This window comes from Perissodus microlepis, chromosome 6 (assembly GCF_051167445.1).
Source record: "Perissodus microlepis isolate ML-2025 ecotype Zambia chromosome 6, ASM5116744v1, whole genome shotgun sequence".
Lineage (NCBI taxonomy): Eukaryota > Metazoa > Chordata > Actinopteri > Cichliformes > Cichlidae > Perissodus > Perissodus microlepis.
In genome coordinates, this window is record NC_140466.1 from 14,949,052 (window position 1) to 14,970,502 (window position 21,451).

A 21,451-nucleotide genomic window follows, 5' to 3' on the forward strand; every position below is an offset into this window, starting at 1 on the left:
ATTTTTTGAATGACTGCTTCACAATAAAGCAAGGGAAGACGTCTCAGGTGGCCATGAAACTGCTTGTCGATTAATTTTGAACCTCTGAAAATAGGGGTCTGTGTATAAAAATGACTGTAATTTCTAAACAGTTAATGCAAAGTTTTTGTATAATCCCTTGAATTAAATCTGGCCGACTTTGACCAACAATCCAAGACTCCAAGTTAAAAAAAACTAAATTTATTTTACACAATCGCAGTTATTTACACAATTACATTTGGAACCATACTTAATAAATGATATATAAGAAAATAATGTGCAAAATATATCATGATTTTCAAACTTGTGATTTTACCCAGCAATGCTATTTGACACACATACACACACTTGATTTTTTTTTTGCCACATACCTAGTAACGCATCATTTCCATTTCCTGAGTTTGAGACCTTTGCCCCCCAGACTCACACCTATAGCCACACAATCTTTTTGCATCAACATCTGAAGCAATGATTGCGTCAGATCTCAATCATCCATACATCTAGAACTCAGAGCATATCATATGATGACTGTATGTCACACGGATGTTTCTACAATTATGACATATACAGTAATTACAATTACATAGTAACATGTTGTACACCTCACACAAAGTTTTTCCTAAAATAAATTGACCAACAATTATGCAGTTTTAGTGCAACTTATCTACTTCATCTAACACAGTGCAGTACGTGGATTGGGCTTAGGGGTAATTTTCACACTTAAGTAGACTGGAGACATTTACTGACCACTGTTTAGCTGTTTGTCACATACATTACAAGGCAGACAAACTGTAATCTGTCACTTCTGTTTGGTAGACAGTAGCTGCGCGTGCTGTTTTTTTTTGTAGTAATATCTGACATTACACATTGTTTTAGTTTTTACAGTGTGAGTCTAGAATTCTAAAAAGTTCCCAAACACTAAACCAAAAACTACAGTAAACAGTAGCACCCTATTAACAGCTTACATTATGTAACACGTATATGGATAAAAAGGTATTTGAAAGATTGTGTCAGGACAGAAGCAAGAGGGAGCGACAGCTGTCATCGTACCAGCTTTTCAATTATTTGAATATTTCAGTAGGTGACAGGTCATATTTGTCAGCATTCTTGTGTGTATACTGTGTGTGTTTGTGTATGTGTGCGTGTGTCAAAGAAGCAGTAAACGGTAGTGTCTATGAAGTAGAGCAACTGTTACAAAATCAGATCTGCTCCACTAAGTGATAGCTTTTTGAAGCAAAATTTCCAGATTGCAGAGTTTTTATTATGCCACGTGACTGTTGATCCAACTACTCATCAGCTACGTGCTTTTGCTTGTTGCTGATCTCTCCACTGTCAGAGACAACATTGTACTCTGGAATTATTCCGGCTGGCACAGCAGGATATTCAAAAGGAATGAACACCGTCAGGTTTAATCATAACCTGCAGTAAAAAAAAAATGTTGTCCTGTGACTATAAAAGCAGCCTACAAGTTATTTAATTAACTGCAAAAGTTGACACTAGTACTGCCAGTCAATGTGCCAGTCATTTCAGATTGACGGAGTGAAACTCTAGTTTCGGAAGCAGCTCATCATGACTCAGAGGTGATTTCTATTCATTTGCTGGATTAGATGTTTAAAAGAGAGAAAGGTCATTGCCATTGCCACAACTACTAAAAGTGTCTCTCTGGGGTCACTTCATCACATCAGTTGATGATGCCAGCAAATGTATTAATTGGCAGAGGAAGTCCTTTGTTCATGTACTTGCTCAGTCCAGCATCTTTATCCTCTTCCAACTTGTATTTGGACCTCATTGTTTTCTGGACACAGTATCCTGGATCCACACAGGGCGAGACCTCGATGCTAAAACAAAAACATATTTAACATGGAGATCAGTTTGGACTGCGTGGAAACTAATTAGCTCCTGAACCAACTGCAGCTCTCTTTTACCAACTAGTACTGTTGTAGTTGTTAGCAATGTAGCATCACACATTTTTTTCCCTTTACCAATGAGACACCAAGCAAAATACACTGACAATACAATTTAGACTACACTCTTTTACCTCTGCACATTTCTGTAGGTCCTGGAATCATCTCTGTCCAGTATAACAGTGAAAGAACGTCTCTCCAAAGTGCGAATTTTAATGTTGCTGGTTCGAAACTTTGGCGGCTCCTGCAAAATAATGCACTTTGTTAAAAAATATTTGCATATATATATATATATATATATATATATATATATATATATGCTTGTGGTATCTGGTCAACTCACCACAGTGTTGTTTTTCGTCTTTACGGAGGTTTCGTTTATCATCAGTGTCAGACAGTTTAGATCTACGACATAAAGGATAAGAAAACACAGAACTTAAAAAAGTATTGACAAAACTACTGAAAGCATGACTCATTGAGAAAATTCTGCACCTTCTGCTTCATTGGAAGGAATGGCATTGATCCGAGCACCTGTCATCCTGACCGAAATCCCTTCATCGATGTCACGACCACTTAATGTCACCTGCACTCATACAGAACCACGAACACAGACACAAACAAGTGAGAATGAGTGGTTATGCATTCACACAAATGCATCAACACAAACTACAGAATCAGGAGTGGGAAATTTTTCAGCACATCTTCTGGTAACTGTTAAGAAGTTTGGCTAAACTAGCACTAATAGCAATCCCAGAAGGAAACAGGGGGTTCCCCCGAAAAAAAATGAAATTTACCTTTCTGTAATTCATTGAGACCATAGCTCCGCATACCTCCCCCGAGCTCTTCCTGTGTTTATCTCCTTGTTGGTTAGAGGAATGTGGTTAAACTTGACTGTGCACAGTTACAGTAAAGCATAGAATACTGGGAAAAACACTTCTAAGAACAATTTACCTCTAACTGACGCAGCGATATGCCTGAATTCAGGGAACTCCATGTCCAGATGGGTAAGAAACACTTCCTCCACTGGCTCCTTCGTCATGATGTTGAATGAGATCTAATGGAAATGACACAACGTTTAAAAAATTTGTTTATATTTGAAAAAAATACACTGACAATGCTCACATGCATTGTGTTGAATTAATTTTGTTTTCACAGAAGAAAAGAAGAAAAAAAACCACAAGAAACCACAAAGAAAATATGTAATGTTACCTTAACAAAGTAGATAGCGAAGTAGACCGGCTGCTGACCAGTACGGACGTAATAGGAAATTATATCAGAGATGAAGGGCTCTTTTTGCCTCTCGTTGCTTGCTTGTTGCTATAGAAAATAAAAGACCTGTAAAATTAACCTGACTGCACAATGTTGTAACTGCATAGTCATTTTGATTGCACATCAACTGTATCTGAAATAGATGTCACTAAATAGTCCACGAAAGGCAGGAAATGCAACAGCGCTTGTTAATTTTGGTACTATGCTAAAGCTACTGTTCTTTAAGTTGACAGTTTCAGAGTTTGTGTTTCAGTTTGAACTCTTATGCACCATACGAACCCAAAGCTATGGCATATAAAACTTTATTTTACATATAAATTTAATGTCTGTGAAGGTTCTCAGTCATCCAGGTCATTGTAGTCAAAGGAGCTTGCAAAGAAAAGCGTCTGGACTTCTTTAAGTTACTTGAAGACGTTTCACCTCTCATCCGAGAAGCTTCTTCAGTTTTAAGGTCAAATGGTGGAGAGTCCCAGATATAAACCTAGTGGGAGTATCCCCCCACAGAGGGACAAAAGGACCCCCTGATGATCCTCTAATCGCCTGAGCCAAGGTGTGAAACTGGGTGTGGGTCCCAATCAGCCAGAGTTTCGGGTGTGTTCATTGTGAAACCTGGCCCCACCTTATCATGCGAATTCCTGAGGTCAGGATCTATTTATAGATTAAATATAAATTTAATCTAAGTATGAGGAAAAGAAAGAAGGAAATAGCTTTGCCAGAGTATACTGAGATGTTTCTACAACGAAGAAACTTCTTTGTTTTTCAAATGCCAAACTCACATCAAACAATGAACTGTAACAGTAGTTTACATGCATGTATATCACTGTTCATTTTCTGGTTTCAGAAGTCTTCTATTTCCTGTTTAAGTTTACAGAGCAGTGTCAAGAAATCTTTGATATAAGCTTACTTTACTTGTGGTTTCAGTGAAATCAACATATTTATTTTCCTCAAAGTATGTTATGCAATGCAATTTCCTGTGCTTTACCTCAAGCACTCCAACACACACACTGCCACTGTCTACAGTAATTCTCCACTCTCATTTAGTTATACATTTTAAGTATCTAACAAAACCCTGCTTTTAAATACGTTTTATCGTACCATTTTAGCCAGGTTGGGAATCATTCTACCCAAGCTCTTGATGTTGCAGTTGTACCATGGGTCAACGTTGCTCAAATAGGAACCAAGAGTGCAGGAATCCCCCTTGGATTGTTGGTGGTTTTCCTACAAACAAGGAACATGGAAGTGAAACCATAAATACCTTAAATGTGGCTTATTACATCAAAGCACCAATCCACTACTGCAGAGAACAAACTAAACTTTGTGAATATGAAGTTTCACATACTGATCTTCTGGTTAAACAGAAGCCATTCAGTTTTGTTATCTTTTTAGGTTTGTTATTTACCAAATAATCAGTGGTGTGCTGAAAAGAGGAAGTTCCCTTACTTTGACTGGGGAGCTGGGACTCCTGGGACTGCAAACAGGGATGTAGTAAAACTGGAGGTCGACTTTCATTGTGAGAAAAAGCCTTCGTGCTTCCCTTTTTCTGCAGAAGCAAACCAGAGATCCATGAGGAGTTTAAAGTGTGTTGAGCATGATTGGATTTTAACATTTAGCCAGATACCTACAATAGAAAAAGTACTCTTGATTCATAGACCAGTAATAAAATAAACTAAGTAACTGTGAACACAAATTGTAATTCAAGATTTGATGTAACGATTTTCCTCTTACTGTGGCTTCCTGTTATGACATCATTTTATTTCATTTTTCAGTTAATGTACCTGCACAACTGTCACACAGTTAAAATATGTTCCCTAAAATAGAAAGAGCGGTCATTGTTATACTACAACAAACACATTTAACATCACACAGAAATACAGTTTGCTTATATCCTCTATTTGAATAATCTGAGCTTCTCATGCTTATTTTAATTTTTCTGTAAAAAGACATTCCAGGTACTGCGTACTTAATCTAGTGAGAAAAAAACCGCAAACAAACACTGACCAGTAAAGTCATGAGAAAGAAAACCTATGTAGCTACATGTAGATTTAAACCACAAGAGACAGTTCCCAGCTGCATCTGTTTAGACACTGCTAAATTTGCTCTGTTGGTTTCTGTCTCGAAAGCGACTACAGTATAGCGTAATAAAGTAGCACAAATCATAAATGAGGTGTCACAGCTTGCAGTAGCAAACAAATAAAAGCTATATATTTGGCCACATAAGAACCTAGAATACTAAAAGCGCCAAAGCAAAATTGGTCAATGCATCGTCATCAAAAACTGTATTCATTGTGTGATGTGAGTAGTCCCTCACCTGAAGAAGTAATAGGCTTTAGCTAGGCGGCCCAGCACCCTATCAGTCCCCATGATGACTATCCTGGCAGTAAGTTGTCTCTGCTGCTTGGAGAAGGGGTTGTGCATCACACTGCTTCCTGCTCTTCTCTGCAAAGTCATCCCTCTTCTTCCTCCCCTCCCTCCACTTCCTCCCGCTCCTGTGAGGCTTGCCTGGTCCTCCATATTTTCCTGTATCAGCACCATACTGTCTTTTATGCTTGGTTTCATTTTGATCCCTCCGCGCCTCAACAGTTTTATTGAGTCTTGCTCACTGGAACAAGAAGGTATGAGCATTAAATCATTGTATGAACGCTTCCTACAGTATGCATGCTGTTGATGAGGACCTTTAAGTACAACTTTATTTCACATGACTTTGGGGGCAATTTACATGAAATACTGTGGTTCAAAAGCATGCTTTGGAAAACAGACCGGAGCTTTGCACTATGCTACAGTACAAAACCTGCATATTAAACCATGCAAACTACAATGAAACTTGTTATTATGATAAAATAGAAATTATTAGATTTACTTTTTGGATTGTTCCCATGGTCCAGTCATGCTGACGGCATCCAAAGATGGCAGTTGGGACGGCTCAGTGCTGGGCGGCAGGTCCCTTTCAATACCGCTGTCGTTGGACATAATGGAAAAGCGCGTCATGTCACATGGCATCATGTCAATGGGCGATTCACCCAACTCGGGGTCCTCCTGCTCTTCAATGATGGAGAACTGTTCTGACATGGAACTGGATCGAAGCCACTTGGCCAGCTCTCGCCCTGTCAACAGTTTGAACATTTGTTATGCACATGCAATACAGATAATGTTACTCATATGGAGTCATATAGACTCATATACACTGAGCTACAGTATGTGAGTCCTTTCAATAAATGTCACATCTGGTCTTACCGCATTACTTACTGACAGTTGTCATACTTTTGTCTACACCAGCGGTCCCCAACCCCCGGGCCTCGGACCGGTACTGGTCCGTGAGTCATTTGGTACCGGGCCGCGAGAGTGAGACTCGGGTGTGAAATGTATGGTTTTCAGTGTTTTTATCGGTTTTTAGCGTTATTTTGTTATCCGGTTTTTTTTTTTCGTTAACTCGGTTTTCCTGGGTCTTTTCACGTGTGTTATGAATAAATCTTCTTTTTTTCGGTACCGGTACTAGTTTTATTTTGTTGTATTTATCCGTGACACCTTAAAGGCCGGTCCGTGAAAATATTGTCGGGCATAAACCGGTCCGTGGTGCAAAAAAGGTTGGGGACCGCTGGTCTACACAATCACATGACTACTTCAGATGCTGCTTTACGTCACATCTTCAACAAACTAGTTTCCCAATTATGTGTGAATCTTTCAGTAGGAATCCTTAGTTGTGCTCAGAGGGGTATTCTCTATTGTGCCAGACTGCAGTGTACACATTTAGTTTTAATTTAAAAATCATTTAAAATTTCAATAAACGTACACTCGCTTCAGCTATAGTCACTCTGACGGCTCCACTGATTCAGTTTAATATGGGCTTAAATGATGTTGTTGCATTAAGTGTGTTAATCTCTGATAAGTGAAATCAACGTTGATTAATGTTCAGTGTCAGACTGACTCTTGTAGTTTGACTTTACTGGTTTCAGGTATATTAAAAAGTGTTATTTGGTAACTGAATGAAATCATATCTGCACTAACTATTTAAAAAAGCTTCTCTTTCTCAATAAGCTTTGATTTGGACTGAATTTTTAACTATTACTGTTGCGAGAAAGGACAAAAGGTAGATTCGTGGAACAAAACAAAACTTGGCATCATGTTTCTAGTATCAAACAAGGAAGCAATTCAGCAAAGATATAAAAACATATTTTTTCCCCTTAAGTCAGATGATGGATTTTTTATTTTTGGTGTATCACCCAAGTCTCGGCCTAATTCATCTCAGCTTACTGTTTGCAACAGCATCCTCTAGAATCCCGCCAGCATTAAGAGACACTCACAAATATCCAGATCCGCTGTCCACAGGTGGAAGCTCATCTCTGGGTTAGGAAGAGGGCAGTCACATAGTGGTCCACCAGACAATGGTTCTGCAACACACACAGCGGAAAGCAGAGAGAGGAAGAGACCAAAACTGTCACAATGAATATTAAAAAAAGCACTCGCTAACTCTACAACTTCCTCTGTGTAAACACCGCTGTCTATCCTTCAGTGTTCCAGCTGTGATGAAGCCAGGGCAGATTCATCAGATAAACCGATGTGATAACAGCAGGGAAAAGAGTGTCATGAAAATGTATACCCGGAAATACTAATAATACATACAGCTGACTTTACACATTGGCCATGGGGGAAACAGCTAAACAGAAGGTCGTGTTTGATCTTAGCAACAGGTGATGAATCCAGGCCACATTGTTATATAAAACATGTCCATCAGAGATAATGCTTGAAAAATACACTGACTGGTTTACAGTTCACAGCTTGGTTAGACTGAGATTTAGCCCTTTTAATGTTGAGATGCTGTCATACGGTTTGCAACAACATAATTTCTACACTCGTTCATTTTTGTTGATTCTCCTGCTATAATTACAACCCAAAAAAGCCCTAGAAACTTGCAAAGGTCAACTTTTCCCAACCACAATAATTTTTGAAATGTGACACTGCAGGCATTTTTGATGTGAATGTAAAGAGTACTCACAGATTACTTTAGTAAAAAAAAACCAAGAGCCTTAGCATTTCAATACTCCCCTGACTGCAAGCTGAAAAATGGAAGCCCTGAATGCCCAACAGGTCAGCAGATGCCATGCTTAAGATGGTTAAATAAGGGTAGTTAGGACTATAAAGACTATAAATGATGCATGTGCACCTTCTTTCTACTTCATGGAGACTGTAATTACTATTTTTATCAATTAATATCAAGAGAGCAGGTAAACCAGATGTTATCACTTCTTGATTTTTCATTTTCCATTTGGCTTCTGCCTCTTGATGTGACTGTGGTTCTTGAACTTCTTCCACTTTCTTTCATGTCTACCTAAACCTGTAAGTTCATGTATGACTCAGACAGACGAACCTTGCCCAACAGAAATGTGGTCTGGCACAGCTCTGCATTTGCTTTTCAGAGAAATCCTACCTGAGCCTGCATTGGCAAGAATCTCGTTGTACAGCTGGAGAAGACGGCTCCTCAGCACTCCCCCCTCCCCTCTGACGCCCTCCTCCAAGCTCTGCTCTAGCGACGCCAACACTTCCTGAAAATATGGCTCAACTTCTTGCCCCATGTCCTGTTGCAAAACAGACAAACAACTGGCTGAACACACACGCTCTCGGGAAAATAAACACATACAGATGATGTATTCATAGCAAAGAGGTGAGAGGTCATAAATGTGCGTATGCCTGCCCCTGTGTGTGTTCTGCTGAGGTGCTATCTTAGGACTGGTGCCAGGAGACATTTCCACCATGCAGCTCAGAAACAACACCCCGTTATTCATGATGTTTGGTATGACTCTTACACGATTTTATATCCAGCTGTTATATAAGAGCTCCTTCTTGCCACCAACAGAAACATGATTCAAGCATGTCACTTGAACTAGGTCAGGCGCATGATTGCTTTGTGCACCCTTCATCATTGACTTGAGCCTCCCCACAAGTGTAATACATATTCACGTATGATTTTTTTCTTTTAAATTTCCTTATTAATAAAAAATACAGAATATCCTCTTCGTATGACTTACTATTATTAAAAATGAATAATTAAATGGCTTTCTACAGAACCTGTTAAACTCAGCAGTGCTTCCTCAATGCTTTCGCTAGATCGTCATCTTTTCTGCAGTATGTTTACCCAAACATCCGATCTTACTTCCACCAATCACTGACTAATTTCAACTGTAATTCTCAGATAATTTATTCTGCATGAGTGGGGAGAGGGACCAGGATGTGTTCACACTGTGCGAGTCACATTTGGCCTAGATGGTGAAGTTCAAATGAAACAGTGACTTCTATACCAGGTCTAATTAAAAACAAACAAACAAACAAGTGAGGCATATAGAAAATGTCCACATTTAACTTTACACTGCTACAAAACATAACTCCAATAATAAGAACAAGTGTACTGACCTTGAGGGCTTGAGCGAGTTTTGGCCCATGGCACTGCTCATCTCCTAAAGCAGCCTGTATAGAGTGTTGTACCACACTGCGCATGTGATCTAGAGGATTTAGAAATTGACCTGAAGATGTAGCTGATACCTCAAAATCCCCCGACACAACTTTTACCAAGGACTCAGAGAAGACCTCTGGTTCAGCTAAAACAAAAACCCTGCAGATATTAAAAAAAAGACTTAAAGACTGAACAAAGAAAACAGCTGAGGAAATGTAAAAATTCAGTTCTAAAAGGCTTTAACTCAATCAACAAGTACATTATTTAGAGTTAACTCACCTCTCTTGGAAGGGATAGTGCACGGTTTTTAATCTCTGCTCAGCTATGACCATCCTCTGGTACATTAGACCTGTAGATTAAAGCAGCATTAAATGGTACTACATGGTTGCAATAATCATAAAAGAGACAGGTATAAATGTCCGTTGATCTTAAGTCCAATGGAAGTGAGTTCCACAATCTTAAAAGCACAATCTCTTTTGACCCTGATCTGCCCCAGCAGCTGTTTAAACATGTTGTTCTAACATATACAAGCTTCTTACCCCATATTTTAAATTCAATCACTATGTCAAGGTCAGAAATAATACCTGGAATGAAGCGTTCAGTTTTTATCTGTCTTGTGTAGCTAAGGCCCACAGTGCAATAGGGGTGAGGAAACGTCAGCAGCCTCTTACAGAAGTCGTAAACCCGCTTGTAGAGTTCATCTGGAATATATGCTGTCTGGAATGTCACCATTAAGGACACACACACACACACACAAAAGGTTTACAATACAAGTAGAAGTCACAACTACAACTTTTCTTTTATGCTTATGAATGATAATTTTCTCAGTGTTGTTAAGTCAATTTGTTCTAGGAATTAAAACGCAAAATTCTTAAAATTCTTCTATTAGGTGCTACGGACATTACCATAGTGAAACACACCACTTTACATGCTTTAAAAGCAATGCATGGTTTTATTTTATTTTTGCAGTCCAGTAAACCACTGTATAAATATTGAAAAGAATAACCACACATATATCAATTAAATGTATTTAGCTAGCTATATTCACTTTAACAAAACCAAGCCTAGAATGCAAACAGACCACAAGAAATAAGTGAATTAACAGAAACAAACAGCTCTTGTGTACCTTTTCACAGAGTACTAATGCGGCAGACAAACCATACCTGGTAAATGGCATACATCAGTGTGTGGAGCAATGGGATGATGCATTTGCGAGAGTCCCATCTCTCCGCCTGCAGAGATAACACATCATATGACAGGGTGCACATATTTCAATAAAATAATCCAATTTCAGTTTCTATGAATCCCAGATAACTGCAGTTTCCTTTGTGTGAAAAGGGAAGCAATTTTTTTTCAAAACCTCCAGTGTTTGCTGTCAGCATTTGTTGGTTTATGGTGATGTTTTCCTTTAAAATTGTAATTTAAGAGTGTCAACGGTAGCGCTTCAGAGATTTAGAGATCAAGTACCTTTTCCAGCTCCTTTATCAGTAACCACACCAGAGACAAGCTACTTGCAGGATTCTTTTGAACCTTCTTATGAAGCGTCCATCTCAGCATCCCTGCACACACATACACAAACACACACATGCACGCACGAGCTTTTAACACAGAAAACTAAACACACTCACCAAAGGTGTCAATTTTTTCTCTATACCAGTGCAAATCCAAAAGATGTTGATGACTACCAACAGAATGAGTCATAGTTTTGCTGACATGGCTAAACATTCCACACAGTGCTTACTACTAATACTTACTGGCTTCACTAAATATCTACTCTGAGTGGAAAAGTTTACAAAAAGGAACAGACTTGGTCACAGTAAAAATAATCACATGATGTGGCTCATAGGCAATCTTATACATGAGAACGGACTCAGCTGTAAACACAGACAAACACTATCACATCTTTTACATCTGATATTATTTTGATAAGAGATTTTTTTCTGGTTTGTTTTTACCTTTGTTGAAACAGTCAGATTGCTGCAGCTGGTCTGTTTCTCTGGGCAACACAGCCTGGATGCTCCGGTAGAGCTCTGGCTCTGGAACTGTAGGGGAGCCGTCAGCTGATAATAAAAGTTGAGACACTGGGAGTTTAAGTCTGAAAGATTCTGTTTTAAATTTGCATAACTGAGCTTTGTGTATAGTTATTTGAGTGGGTGATCTGTACCTGTAGGCTCCATACTACACATGTTTTTTGAGCTATCCCATAGGGCCATGTTGGTCAGGTCTCACACACATCATGTGTCCATCAGCTGTAGACGGGAAATAGACATGGAAAGTGAGCGTCACTTATGTTCTGTCATGTCTGCGTACAAACATTAAGTGGACAGACAGCCTTTCACTCTGCCTGTCTAACGGCAGAGTGAAAGGCTTGTTTTAATACCAGCACTATATCTGTTTTCAGACAGTGACAATACATCTCTATTTCAATGTATCTTCAGAAGAGACATGTTTTGCATTTGTGTATGGTAAGTGTTCAAAGTCTACCTACGTGAACACCTACACACACACTCACACACCTCACACCACATACTGAAGGTTAACAGATAAAATAATTAGAACTGGTTCCACACGAACAATCTAAAAGCATTAAAAGTGTCTATAATTAATACAGCCTACTTCCCGTGCTTAAGTTACTTACTTTGTAGAAAGTCCCACACAGGTTTATGAGTCATCTGTAAATCTCCCGTAATACAAATTCATTGTGATATTTGCCCAAGACTGAGAACTAACCACCCATTGTGGCCATGGTTAGTTTAGTTTCAGATCCTTTATGTTCATGATAAATGGTATATGAGATCAGGAAGACACCCTGTTTTTCAAGGAACTGTTGCAGTTATGGAGACAGCTTGTTATAAATATTTGCTCTCTTCACTACTTAGAAAAATGCTGAATAAAATAATTGCAGCAGAGAAGGAGCAAAAGACGGGAGCATAACATACCAAGACTCACAGAAATAAAAATATGACACAACTACGTGTTTTCACTTAGAAACTATAGTAGATATCCTCTTAGTATCTAACAAATAAAAACAAAATCTCAAAAGCTATATTCTTTGTATCATACACGATGGCACTATAACCAAAAAGCATCCAAATCCATTTCTAACACACAAAGTAAAATAGAGATAATATAACATAAACTTACCCTGTTCCATATAGGGACAAGCAAATATATCGCCCAAGTCTGCTATATTCACGCACTACACAGGCTGTACTGACATGTAAGGCACAGGAGTCAAAGAGACTGAAAGCGAGCGAGACCGTGAATCACACGCAAGTGAGGACAGCGATTCATTTCTGAATGTATTTCCTTTTGTATGAGGCTAAGAGTTGTGGGCATGAGCTCAGTTACTTTTGGTTACGAAGAAGGGAGGTGTGTGTGTGTGTGTGTGTGTGGGGGGGGTGGGGGTGCTCTCCACAGGGGTGTCTGTGCAGGTTTCTGAACTGAATGTATTTGGATTTGTTTCTATTTTTAGACTTCTTACTCATACCTTGGTTTCTCGCGTTTATAAACTTTTACACCTGACACTTATTCTTCCATCTCTAAGTTTACCCATTTGACCTTTTTCCTCTCTTTCTCTCTAACACACACACAGACACACAGACAAACACAAACACACAAACACACACACACACACACACACGCACACTGATTCAGGTCATTCAACTGAATGGGTCTGTACAATGAAAGGACTTAGTATGATGGATTTAGCCCTGATCCCTCCAAGAAAAGCAGCGTGTTCAAAAACAGTGTTAACAGCGCTGCCTCAGCAGTTCAACGCTGCCTGCTTGACCACAAGTTTCCGGTTGCCTCTACCATGATCACTCTCTTTCTCACTGTCTTTCATTCCCCCTTCTCTCTCTCACTCATTTTTTCTCTTCATAGATCTTCAGCTGTGCAGCTGGCCCCTTTAATACACAGGAGGGCTCAAGATATTATCTTCATTTTTGTGTTTCTCTAAGGTATAAACAAATGCAGACACAAAACTAGCCATGCATGCACATAAACATGCATTGCAAATGCATACATTGGCTCTCACTGACACACGGTTGCAAGTGTAGACTCTATGTTGGCTTTTTCAAGTGAAACCATTAATGCAGTACAGGAGCTGACACATACGTAGCACTTCCTTTCTGTCAAATGAGTGGGCAGACAATGCTCTATATTTAGAGAGAGAGAGAGAGAAGAGAAAGAGAGAAGTAACTTCAACTCAGAAATAACTAAAAAATAGATGTACCCTATCATTGAGAGCATTTCTAAATATGCAGTTTGGAAATCCCAGTCTGCAATAAATGCACTGCAAAAGGTGAGACGGTGGACTTGTAACTGCGTTACATTGAAATGAAAAAAATGTTCATGATCAAGGCATCGAACTTTAAGTCGTCTTATGTAGTCCTACCAATATCCATTACAATATCCATATATGGTATGTAAATAAATATAAAGGTTTGTTTACACCTCCTAAAAAACACACTTGTTATTACTGTACCAACACTTGGACGTTCAGGTTTCTTCCAAACTATTTTGTATCAAGTGTTCGTTTGCAATCCTCATGCAGCAATATGTCATTTTTTTGACAAAAATATATATGCATAAAAATAATACAATGCTAAAATTTACAACTGCAGACATACACCGGCAAATACCCAATGTTTATTTAAAATGCATAAAATCACAAGATTAAGTCAAGTTAAATTTACCTAACATACATATGATCGTGTGATTTATTACACTCATACTTTTTAGCTGAAACAGAAACAAAGATAGGTAATAAACAAGTAACTACATGCACAAATACTATTCCACTGTAACAACTCACACATATTGTGCCATCGACTTACCACTGCCACGGTGCACCTTACAACAAAAAAGCCCTTTTTTCATTTAAGTAGATCACACGATTGTTTGGTAGAGATGACCACATTCCTACTGTTTGCATAGCTGCTCTGACATTTTCATAGTCTGAAACTTTCATGTATTTAAATTCAGGACTGCCTGTGAATATAGGTAAGTTTGAGTTTATTGTTCTAGTGTTGCAAGTTTTGAAGTTTCGGGTTCATGCTTTAATTTCTTTACTATTCCAATAGCATCTTCTTGTGACAAAGTTGAGTCTTTGATTTAGGAATGAATGAGAATTTTTTTATTAATAAAACCAAAAGCTTTGAAATAAACTTAATTACGTTTAATTTGAATTTAATTAGATTTAATTAAATTAAAGATTTCCCAAAGATAAAAAAGGTATGCCTTCAGGCTAGATTTGCAAACACTGATGCATAAATCTGATGCCTGAGGTGACTTGGTACAACGGCAGCAAAAGCATGACTCCCTTTTGATAACTGTAATGACTTGCTGTTTTGCAATCCTATATCTTAATTCCTATTTTAATTTAAAAAAAAAAAATTTTGGTGGTGGTGGTGGTGGTGGGGGCGTTATTATACAGTTTTTTAAGTAGTGGTTCCTGTCGAGCTTTTATTTTTTGGATGATTTTTAAGATGCTCTACTGTTCTAGTGTTAATTTTGAATTCTTGGTTTTTCAGCTTCAGGTCCTCCCTCTGTCTTGTTTTTCTGTTTTCCATCACGAATTATTCCATTCATGTGTGTCTTTCTTGTTTCTTCCTTATTACAGTTATTGTTGTCCATTTCCTGTTTTATTCTGATAACTAGTTTTCTCAATTTTTGCTTTGTTTTTTTTACTTTATTTCTCTTGACTGACTTCACTGTGTCTCATTCCCATTCATTTTCTCATTACCAAAGCCCAAGGTGTATAAACAGTCCGGTTTTCAGCTTAGTTCCAACTTCACATGTTGTACTTCCTGTGTTTTTGCTGCGTTGTTCTGGATATATTATCACCATGTCCACAATAAAGCACATTCTGGCCCTGCCAATTTCACTGAAACCTTACAAATAACCCAAACAATGCTAATAATTTTTTTAAAAAAGTAGGTCAATATACAGGTCCCATCCTGTCACTTACCCTTTGGCCTCATGCCAGTGACACAAATTTCCCCATGAGTGCTGACAATTTACGGTTAATGCCATTCAGTTCCTGATTACATTACAGTACACAACTGTCTACACCTTTCTTGTACAAGCAGTCACTGGCAAGCGTTGCAGTGGTCACCTGAAGCCTCGGACGGTGCTACCTAACAGAAAACAGGAGCGCTCATTTCCGTTGAGGCACACTGCAGACATCTCAGAAAACAGGAAGGGCCTGACAGCACTGTGTGGAAGTGTGCTCATAGAGCAAGAGAAAGGTGGTGTTTAGATGCATGCAGGGGAGTTGAGGCTATATGTGTGTCTGCTTGATTGGAAATCCCCAACCTAGGATAGCTTAGGGTCTTTTGACAGACACAGGTTTAATCGTCTCTCACATCAGAGTTGGACAGAGTGCAACAGTACGTATCTGCACAATTTTACCCACAAGTAGACAACAAGTAATACCTGAAAATCAAGTGTGGAGTGACATCTTTTGGACTCGTTCACATAAATATTAATGCGTGTGGTACAGTGAGTTATCACTTACAGTAAAAAGCATAAACAAGTTCCTTGACTTCTTTTTTCTTTTCAGGAAAAAAAGACATAGTGTAAAGTCCCACTGAAGTCAATTAAGAAAAATAAAGTAAAACCCAAAGCAAAAATTGAGAAAACTAGTTATCAGAATAACACAGGAAATGGACAACAATACAACCCAGAATAGACACTGATTGTCTGTTACTTTGTTCTACGTGTAAATTACTTCACATTGAGCAACAAAACAGTCCCTCTCTTCAACTGTGTCATCTGTGATTACGACAAAGCAAAGGTAACTGAACACTGCTATAATTTTTCAGAAACACACCTGCACAAGCAAAAGCTGCAAAGATATTTCAAAAACAGACATGTAATCTTGCATGAGCAACAAGGGATATCAATCAAATTGATTTCCTGCATCAACATAATGGACAATATGCGGAAGTCCTTTTGGGTGCTTGAATGTGCACATGTTTGTGTGTAAACTTGCCCAACAAGGAATTATCTCCTCGTTAGGGGAGATACAAATATTTGCAACAAAACTTTTAGGTTTTTAGTTTCAGATCGGAGGAGCTGGTTAAGTTAAAGGTTTACATGCACCAGGTATGCCTCTTAGTGTAGTATGCTAGATCCATCAGGCAACAGGAAGCTGGACAAAACAAGACAGAGAGAAGTTTCCCTTAAAGGTCTGCATGTGAGAGTTTGTGTGTGTGTGTCTGGTAAGGCCTTGCCTGTAAGAAGTGGGTCAGTTGGACCACTAGGGTTCATGTGAGGATGTGGTGTTTAGCTTAGATTTGGTAACACGCAAGAACAAGAGTTTTGCAAAAAATTGTATATTTAACCCAAATGATGATGAAAGCTAACACTTACTTGTGTGTAGTCACCCATGAACAAATACATCATGCCACGCACAAAGCACTTACAACATAACTTGTACTGGCTGATATACACAAATTCAGTATTTGCAAACTAGGAACTTTTTGTGCAAAACCCTTAAGGCTACAAGTTTAGCTACACACATTCATAACACTGACTGCAGTGTTTTTTTCTGCTTTTCCTCAAACATTGCTATGAAAGTGAAACTCATCTGAAATATTATTGTTACATTTGTTACATAAGTATTTTGGAACAGTGTTCGCATTCAGTCATACATCTAAATTCATTCAGCTCAATGATAGACAGCTCTGAACACAGACAGCATTGTAAGAACAGTACAGCTGTGACCTCAGACAGAAGGCCTGAGGATAACCGGAGCACTGTAGAGAAGTATGAATGATTTAAGTTTTTGGTCTTAATGAATAGTAAGCTATTTTTATAGACAGCTATATCAGCTATTCAATCTTCACATGCAGTTCTGCCATGCTTGTTTGTAACGACATCTTTAGAAAGAAGCAGCGAATAGGTTTCACATATTTTGTTTGTTTATATAGCCACAAATCAGCTGATTCCCTTACATGGCAACCAAGATAATAGTCTGGCCTCGTTTCCTAATACTTTACAATCCTGTCTGTCAAACAGATGAGATGGTATCCCTGCTATCAGTCTATCTGTTTAATAAAGTGCAATGTCTCTCATACACACATGGCTAAAGACTGATTGAAATGTAATAAGAAAATTTATTTTATTCATTGACTGACATAAATGTTTGAGGTATGTGTTAGCGGTGCACTTATTAAAGTATATAGCCTATAGGGACTTTAACTCACATTCATGTTTTGATATATATTTTTTCAATTCAAGTAGTTGTTCTTGCAGTAGTCAGTAATATTACTGCAAAGGTCTCAACAACAAACATTGTTCGTTTGCTGCCCAAGATCACCAGTCTAACCACATATCAGATCTTATTCAGCCACAGTGGGCAAAAATGGGCGACAGTGAATCACAGCAGTAAACTTTGAAAAAGTAAAAAATCTTTCGGGGTAAAGTGACCTGCTGCTACTGCCACAGGATGTGCCAAGTGCGTCACATAAAGAAAAACAGCAGCGCAAATAGATCTTCACACATTTGGCTACGATGGAGCCACTACTTTCCAAGGAACCCACAGTTGCAGAACTGTGCCAGGAAGTATTGCCATTTATTTTTATGTCCCTTAAAACAAACAGTGTCTCAAAGTGAGGCCAGTCTGCGGCCGTCTGTATTTTGGCATCTGCTATATGTGGAACTAAGTGTGTTTTATAATCACTTTCTGCAAGGTTGTGATTTTGAATGTTGTGTTTGGGAAAATTCAGCGGTTGTGTGGGCTAACACTGGTCCAAAGCTGTATCTGAAAACTATAAAGTGACAAAAAAAACACTTTCAAAAACAGTTTCAAAACAGAGCTTTCTCAGTAAAGTTAGCTATCTGAAAATTTACTCTATGAAAAAAACAAGCGTCATCGCACGCTTGTAGTGCAAAGTGGCACCCTAAAACGCAATGTTTTGTCCAAAAGCGTAACTGGTAGAGATAGTTCACTTACGATAAGGAAAGCCACAAATGCTCAAACGTGTGAAGCTGTTGTTACGAAAGCAGCTGCCATTTTGACCAACTTGTTTTGATTCATTTTAAAGTAAAGTAAAGATTTATTTTATTTCCTATTTTCTCTCATATATCTCATATCTCTTATATATCTTTTATTTTTCCAACCTGCTTTAAAAATACACTTTTGTTAATATGTTTATTCAGTTTTCTCAATTTTCTTTTTTATATAACAAGTGATATAGAGTGCACTGTGGTTTGTAGGATGGTATACGACATATGGAAAATACATTATTTCAAGTAACTGGTAGTGGAAAGTCACGCCGTCTGACTATGCTGCAAATTCTTAAATAAGCCGTAGAAGTTAACATAGCCTGAAGATATATTGGAGGATGTTCTTCCAACTAAATTTAACAGCAGCTATTAAAAGGTTTATTAAGTTGTTTGTGACCCACAGCACCTGAAACTACCCAAGTCCTTCTTGCCATGTCTTTAGGTTATGTGTCAAACCAACATGGCTGAGCCAAATTTGGCAAACATCAAGCCAAATGTATTATATATTTAATTTATTGTATTTTAAAATATATTTGTTCCAGGAGAGAGTTCTACATTGTCAAATATTTTTTGTTATTTATTCATTTTACTTTTGCTCCCCACATCACGAAGCTATGACATCACAACATGATCGATCAGTTTCAGTGTTGATCCTGGACCAACAATAATTATGATGATCCAGGAACAATCTTGACCCATCTTGACACAATTAAGGCATTTTCTGTAGCCCGTAGCCGCAAACTAAAGTATTTCCTTGAGCACTTTTTTTTCCTCCCAAGAATTCTTCTCTGTCTTCAGCATTCCAACCAAACACTTCCCAGCAGAACACAAATGTAATGCATTGTCTCTAGTGCTATCAGTGCCCTCATGCGGGCCAGCATTCTCATCTTTAGTTTTTGATCTACTAAACAAAATTAGAGATTATTTTACTGTTAGGATGCCTTTAAGATACATTTCCAAAAATTCTCTCAAATGTTGCCCTTAAGTGGTTGACATTTAAGAACTAAGAATCCTTTGTGGAGAAACGCCACTACATCAGCACATGATGCTGACCCTGTTTTTATTTCATGGCTTACAGCATGAGCATTATGTAGTTAATTATGTAATTAATTGTTTATTATCGTTATTTTGAACACATTAATAATTAATTACACAATAAGCATATTGGGTAAAGTGTATAATTAATGATTATTATTATCCTTATTAACAGAACTTATATAGGCAAGTTCTATTAAAGTCTATATTTAATGATTAATCATCCTTAAATTAAATAGGTAAGTTCTGTTCCACTGCTGACACTAGACAGTTTAAATGCGGTCCTGTGTCTCATGGTGCACCTGTTCTGGTCATCCTCTCAACACTCCAGAACATGTTTCTTGGCTTCATTATCTCACTGCAGGCATTTGACTCACCCCAGAAACTGTTTATGAGTGACCGCAGCATTGATAAGGTTATTTTTATAATGAACGAAGTGCAACTAATTTTCCTTATTCTGTGTATTTATATTATGATCATTTGTTGTTCGTTCCCGCTATTGCAAGATACTCATGAGTTCCCCTTGAACACCGTCCAAACCAAAACCGCGTCAATGAGGTAATAGCCTAAATATTTTAAGCAGTGAAGTCACCCATCCTTCATCTCTCAGTGAAAAACCTCACCCAGTAGCTGACATCAGTAGTCTGATTTTAAGTAACATTACATTTCTTTTTGCTTCACTAGATATTGTTGCATATTTGCTTAGCCAGTGATCACGATTCACAGACAACCTAAAAAGAGACAATCATCCATTTTTTCCCCTCAAAATAGCTGCTGATTCACTACCCACAAATGACCATCTGCTTTCTTCAACTACAACTAACCATCATTCCACTTAACCCCAAAGTGGTGCCAGGAAGCTCAGATCTAAAACAAGGAAGCTGGAGGAAATGCCGGCTTACTTTTAGACTCAAACAGACACAACAGAGAGCCGGGGCTTCAATCAGATCAGGCACTGTTATCAAAATCTTGCTAATCTTGAAATAAACCGCCGCCCCCCTGTCTTCCCGTGTCACAAGCCAGGATGTGGGGAGGTTTTTGAACAGGCTAGCTTGCACGTAAGAGACTATTCAGAAAATATAGTCGGATTAAAAAACACAACAACACACAGCGCGAGAGAGACCGGGCACTGCAGCTGTCATGAGCAACAGCTACAGAATTTCTTGTCAAATATTTCTGCCTGGAGCTCTACTTTAAAACCACTGACATATCTTATCTCCATATATCACAGTAAGTGTATACTGCTGACAAAATCGTGTACCAGTGTACAAACACAAACAATGTTAAGGCAAAAAAAAGAAAGAAAGAAAGAAAGAAAGAAAGAAAGAAAGAAAGAAAAGAAAAAGCCAACATAAACAAAAAAGCATATCTCAAACTTAGCGGCCAATCTCTGAAGTAAAACAACAGCATAATCAATAGAAATACGCAGGCTATTTACAGTTTCGCCTTAAACTGAATGCACAACTGCATGCAAATTATTTTTCATCACTTTCAGTATGTTAGCTACAATTTAACAGTCGTCGACACCAACTTTTGCGCGAGTGAGCAGCGGGTTAAGTAAACTAAAAATGTCAGCAGTTGGTGAAACGAAGATATTCTAGCTTTTAGGGAAACTTACCTAAAGTTGAGCTAATGCAGGAAGCTTCATTCGCTCTTCTTAAATTACTGTACTATTTCTGCGTCTCTGTCGCTTCACTCCAGTCATCTGTCTGACAGCAGAACAATCTGCTGACCACGCCCACTGCCCGGAAACCAATCAGAGCGC

At 38.3% G+C, this 21,451-nt stretch overlaps 1 protein-coding gene across 2 annotated transcripts; it reads right to left on the reverse strand.

Moving 5' to 3' along the window:
* Positions 1 to 93: 93 nt before the first annotated feature.
* Positions 94 to 21,411, reverse strand: pik3r6 (phosphoinositide-3-kinase regulatory subunit 6). Of its 2 annotated transcripts, none has more exons than XM_084930976.1 (21): positions 21,305 to 21,411; positions 11,798 to 11,882; positions 11,589 to 11,693; positions 11,101 to 11,192; positions 10,797 to 10,865; positions 10,218 to 10,350; positions 9,913 to 9,982; positions 9,594 to 9,792; positions 8,614 to 8,761; positions 7,490 to 7,576; positions 6,049 to 6,292; positions 5,500 to 5,790; positions 4,632 to 4,731; positions 4,287 to 4,409; positions 3,132 to 3,239; positions 2,874 to 2,976; positions 2,717 to 2,781; positions 2,415 to 2,505; positions 2,266 to 2,327; positions 2,057 to 2,166; positions 94 to 1,856 (listed from the first exon to the last, which is right to left on the reverse strand). In XM_084930976.1, the coding sequence occupies exons 2-21, from the start codon at positions 11,844 to 11,846 to the stop codon at positions 1,700 to 1,702; spliced, it is 2,406 nt and encodes an 801-aa protein (XP_084787102.1). In that variant the 5' UTR covers positions 11,847 to 11,882; positions 21,305 to 21,411; the 3' UTR covers positions 94 to 1,699. The 2 variants fall into 2 exon arrangements, with proteins under 2 accessions (XP_084787102.1, XP_084787103.1); XM_084930977.1 differs by lacking the exon at positions 21,305 to 21,411 and adding an exon at positions 12,778 to 14,789.
* Positions 21,412 to 21,451: the final 40 nt, after the last annotated feature.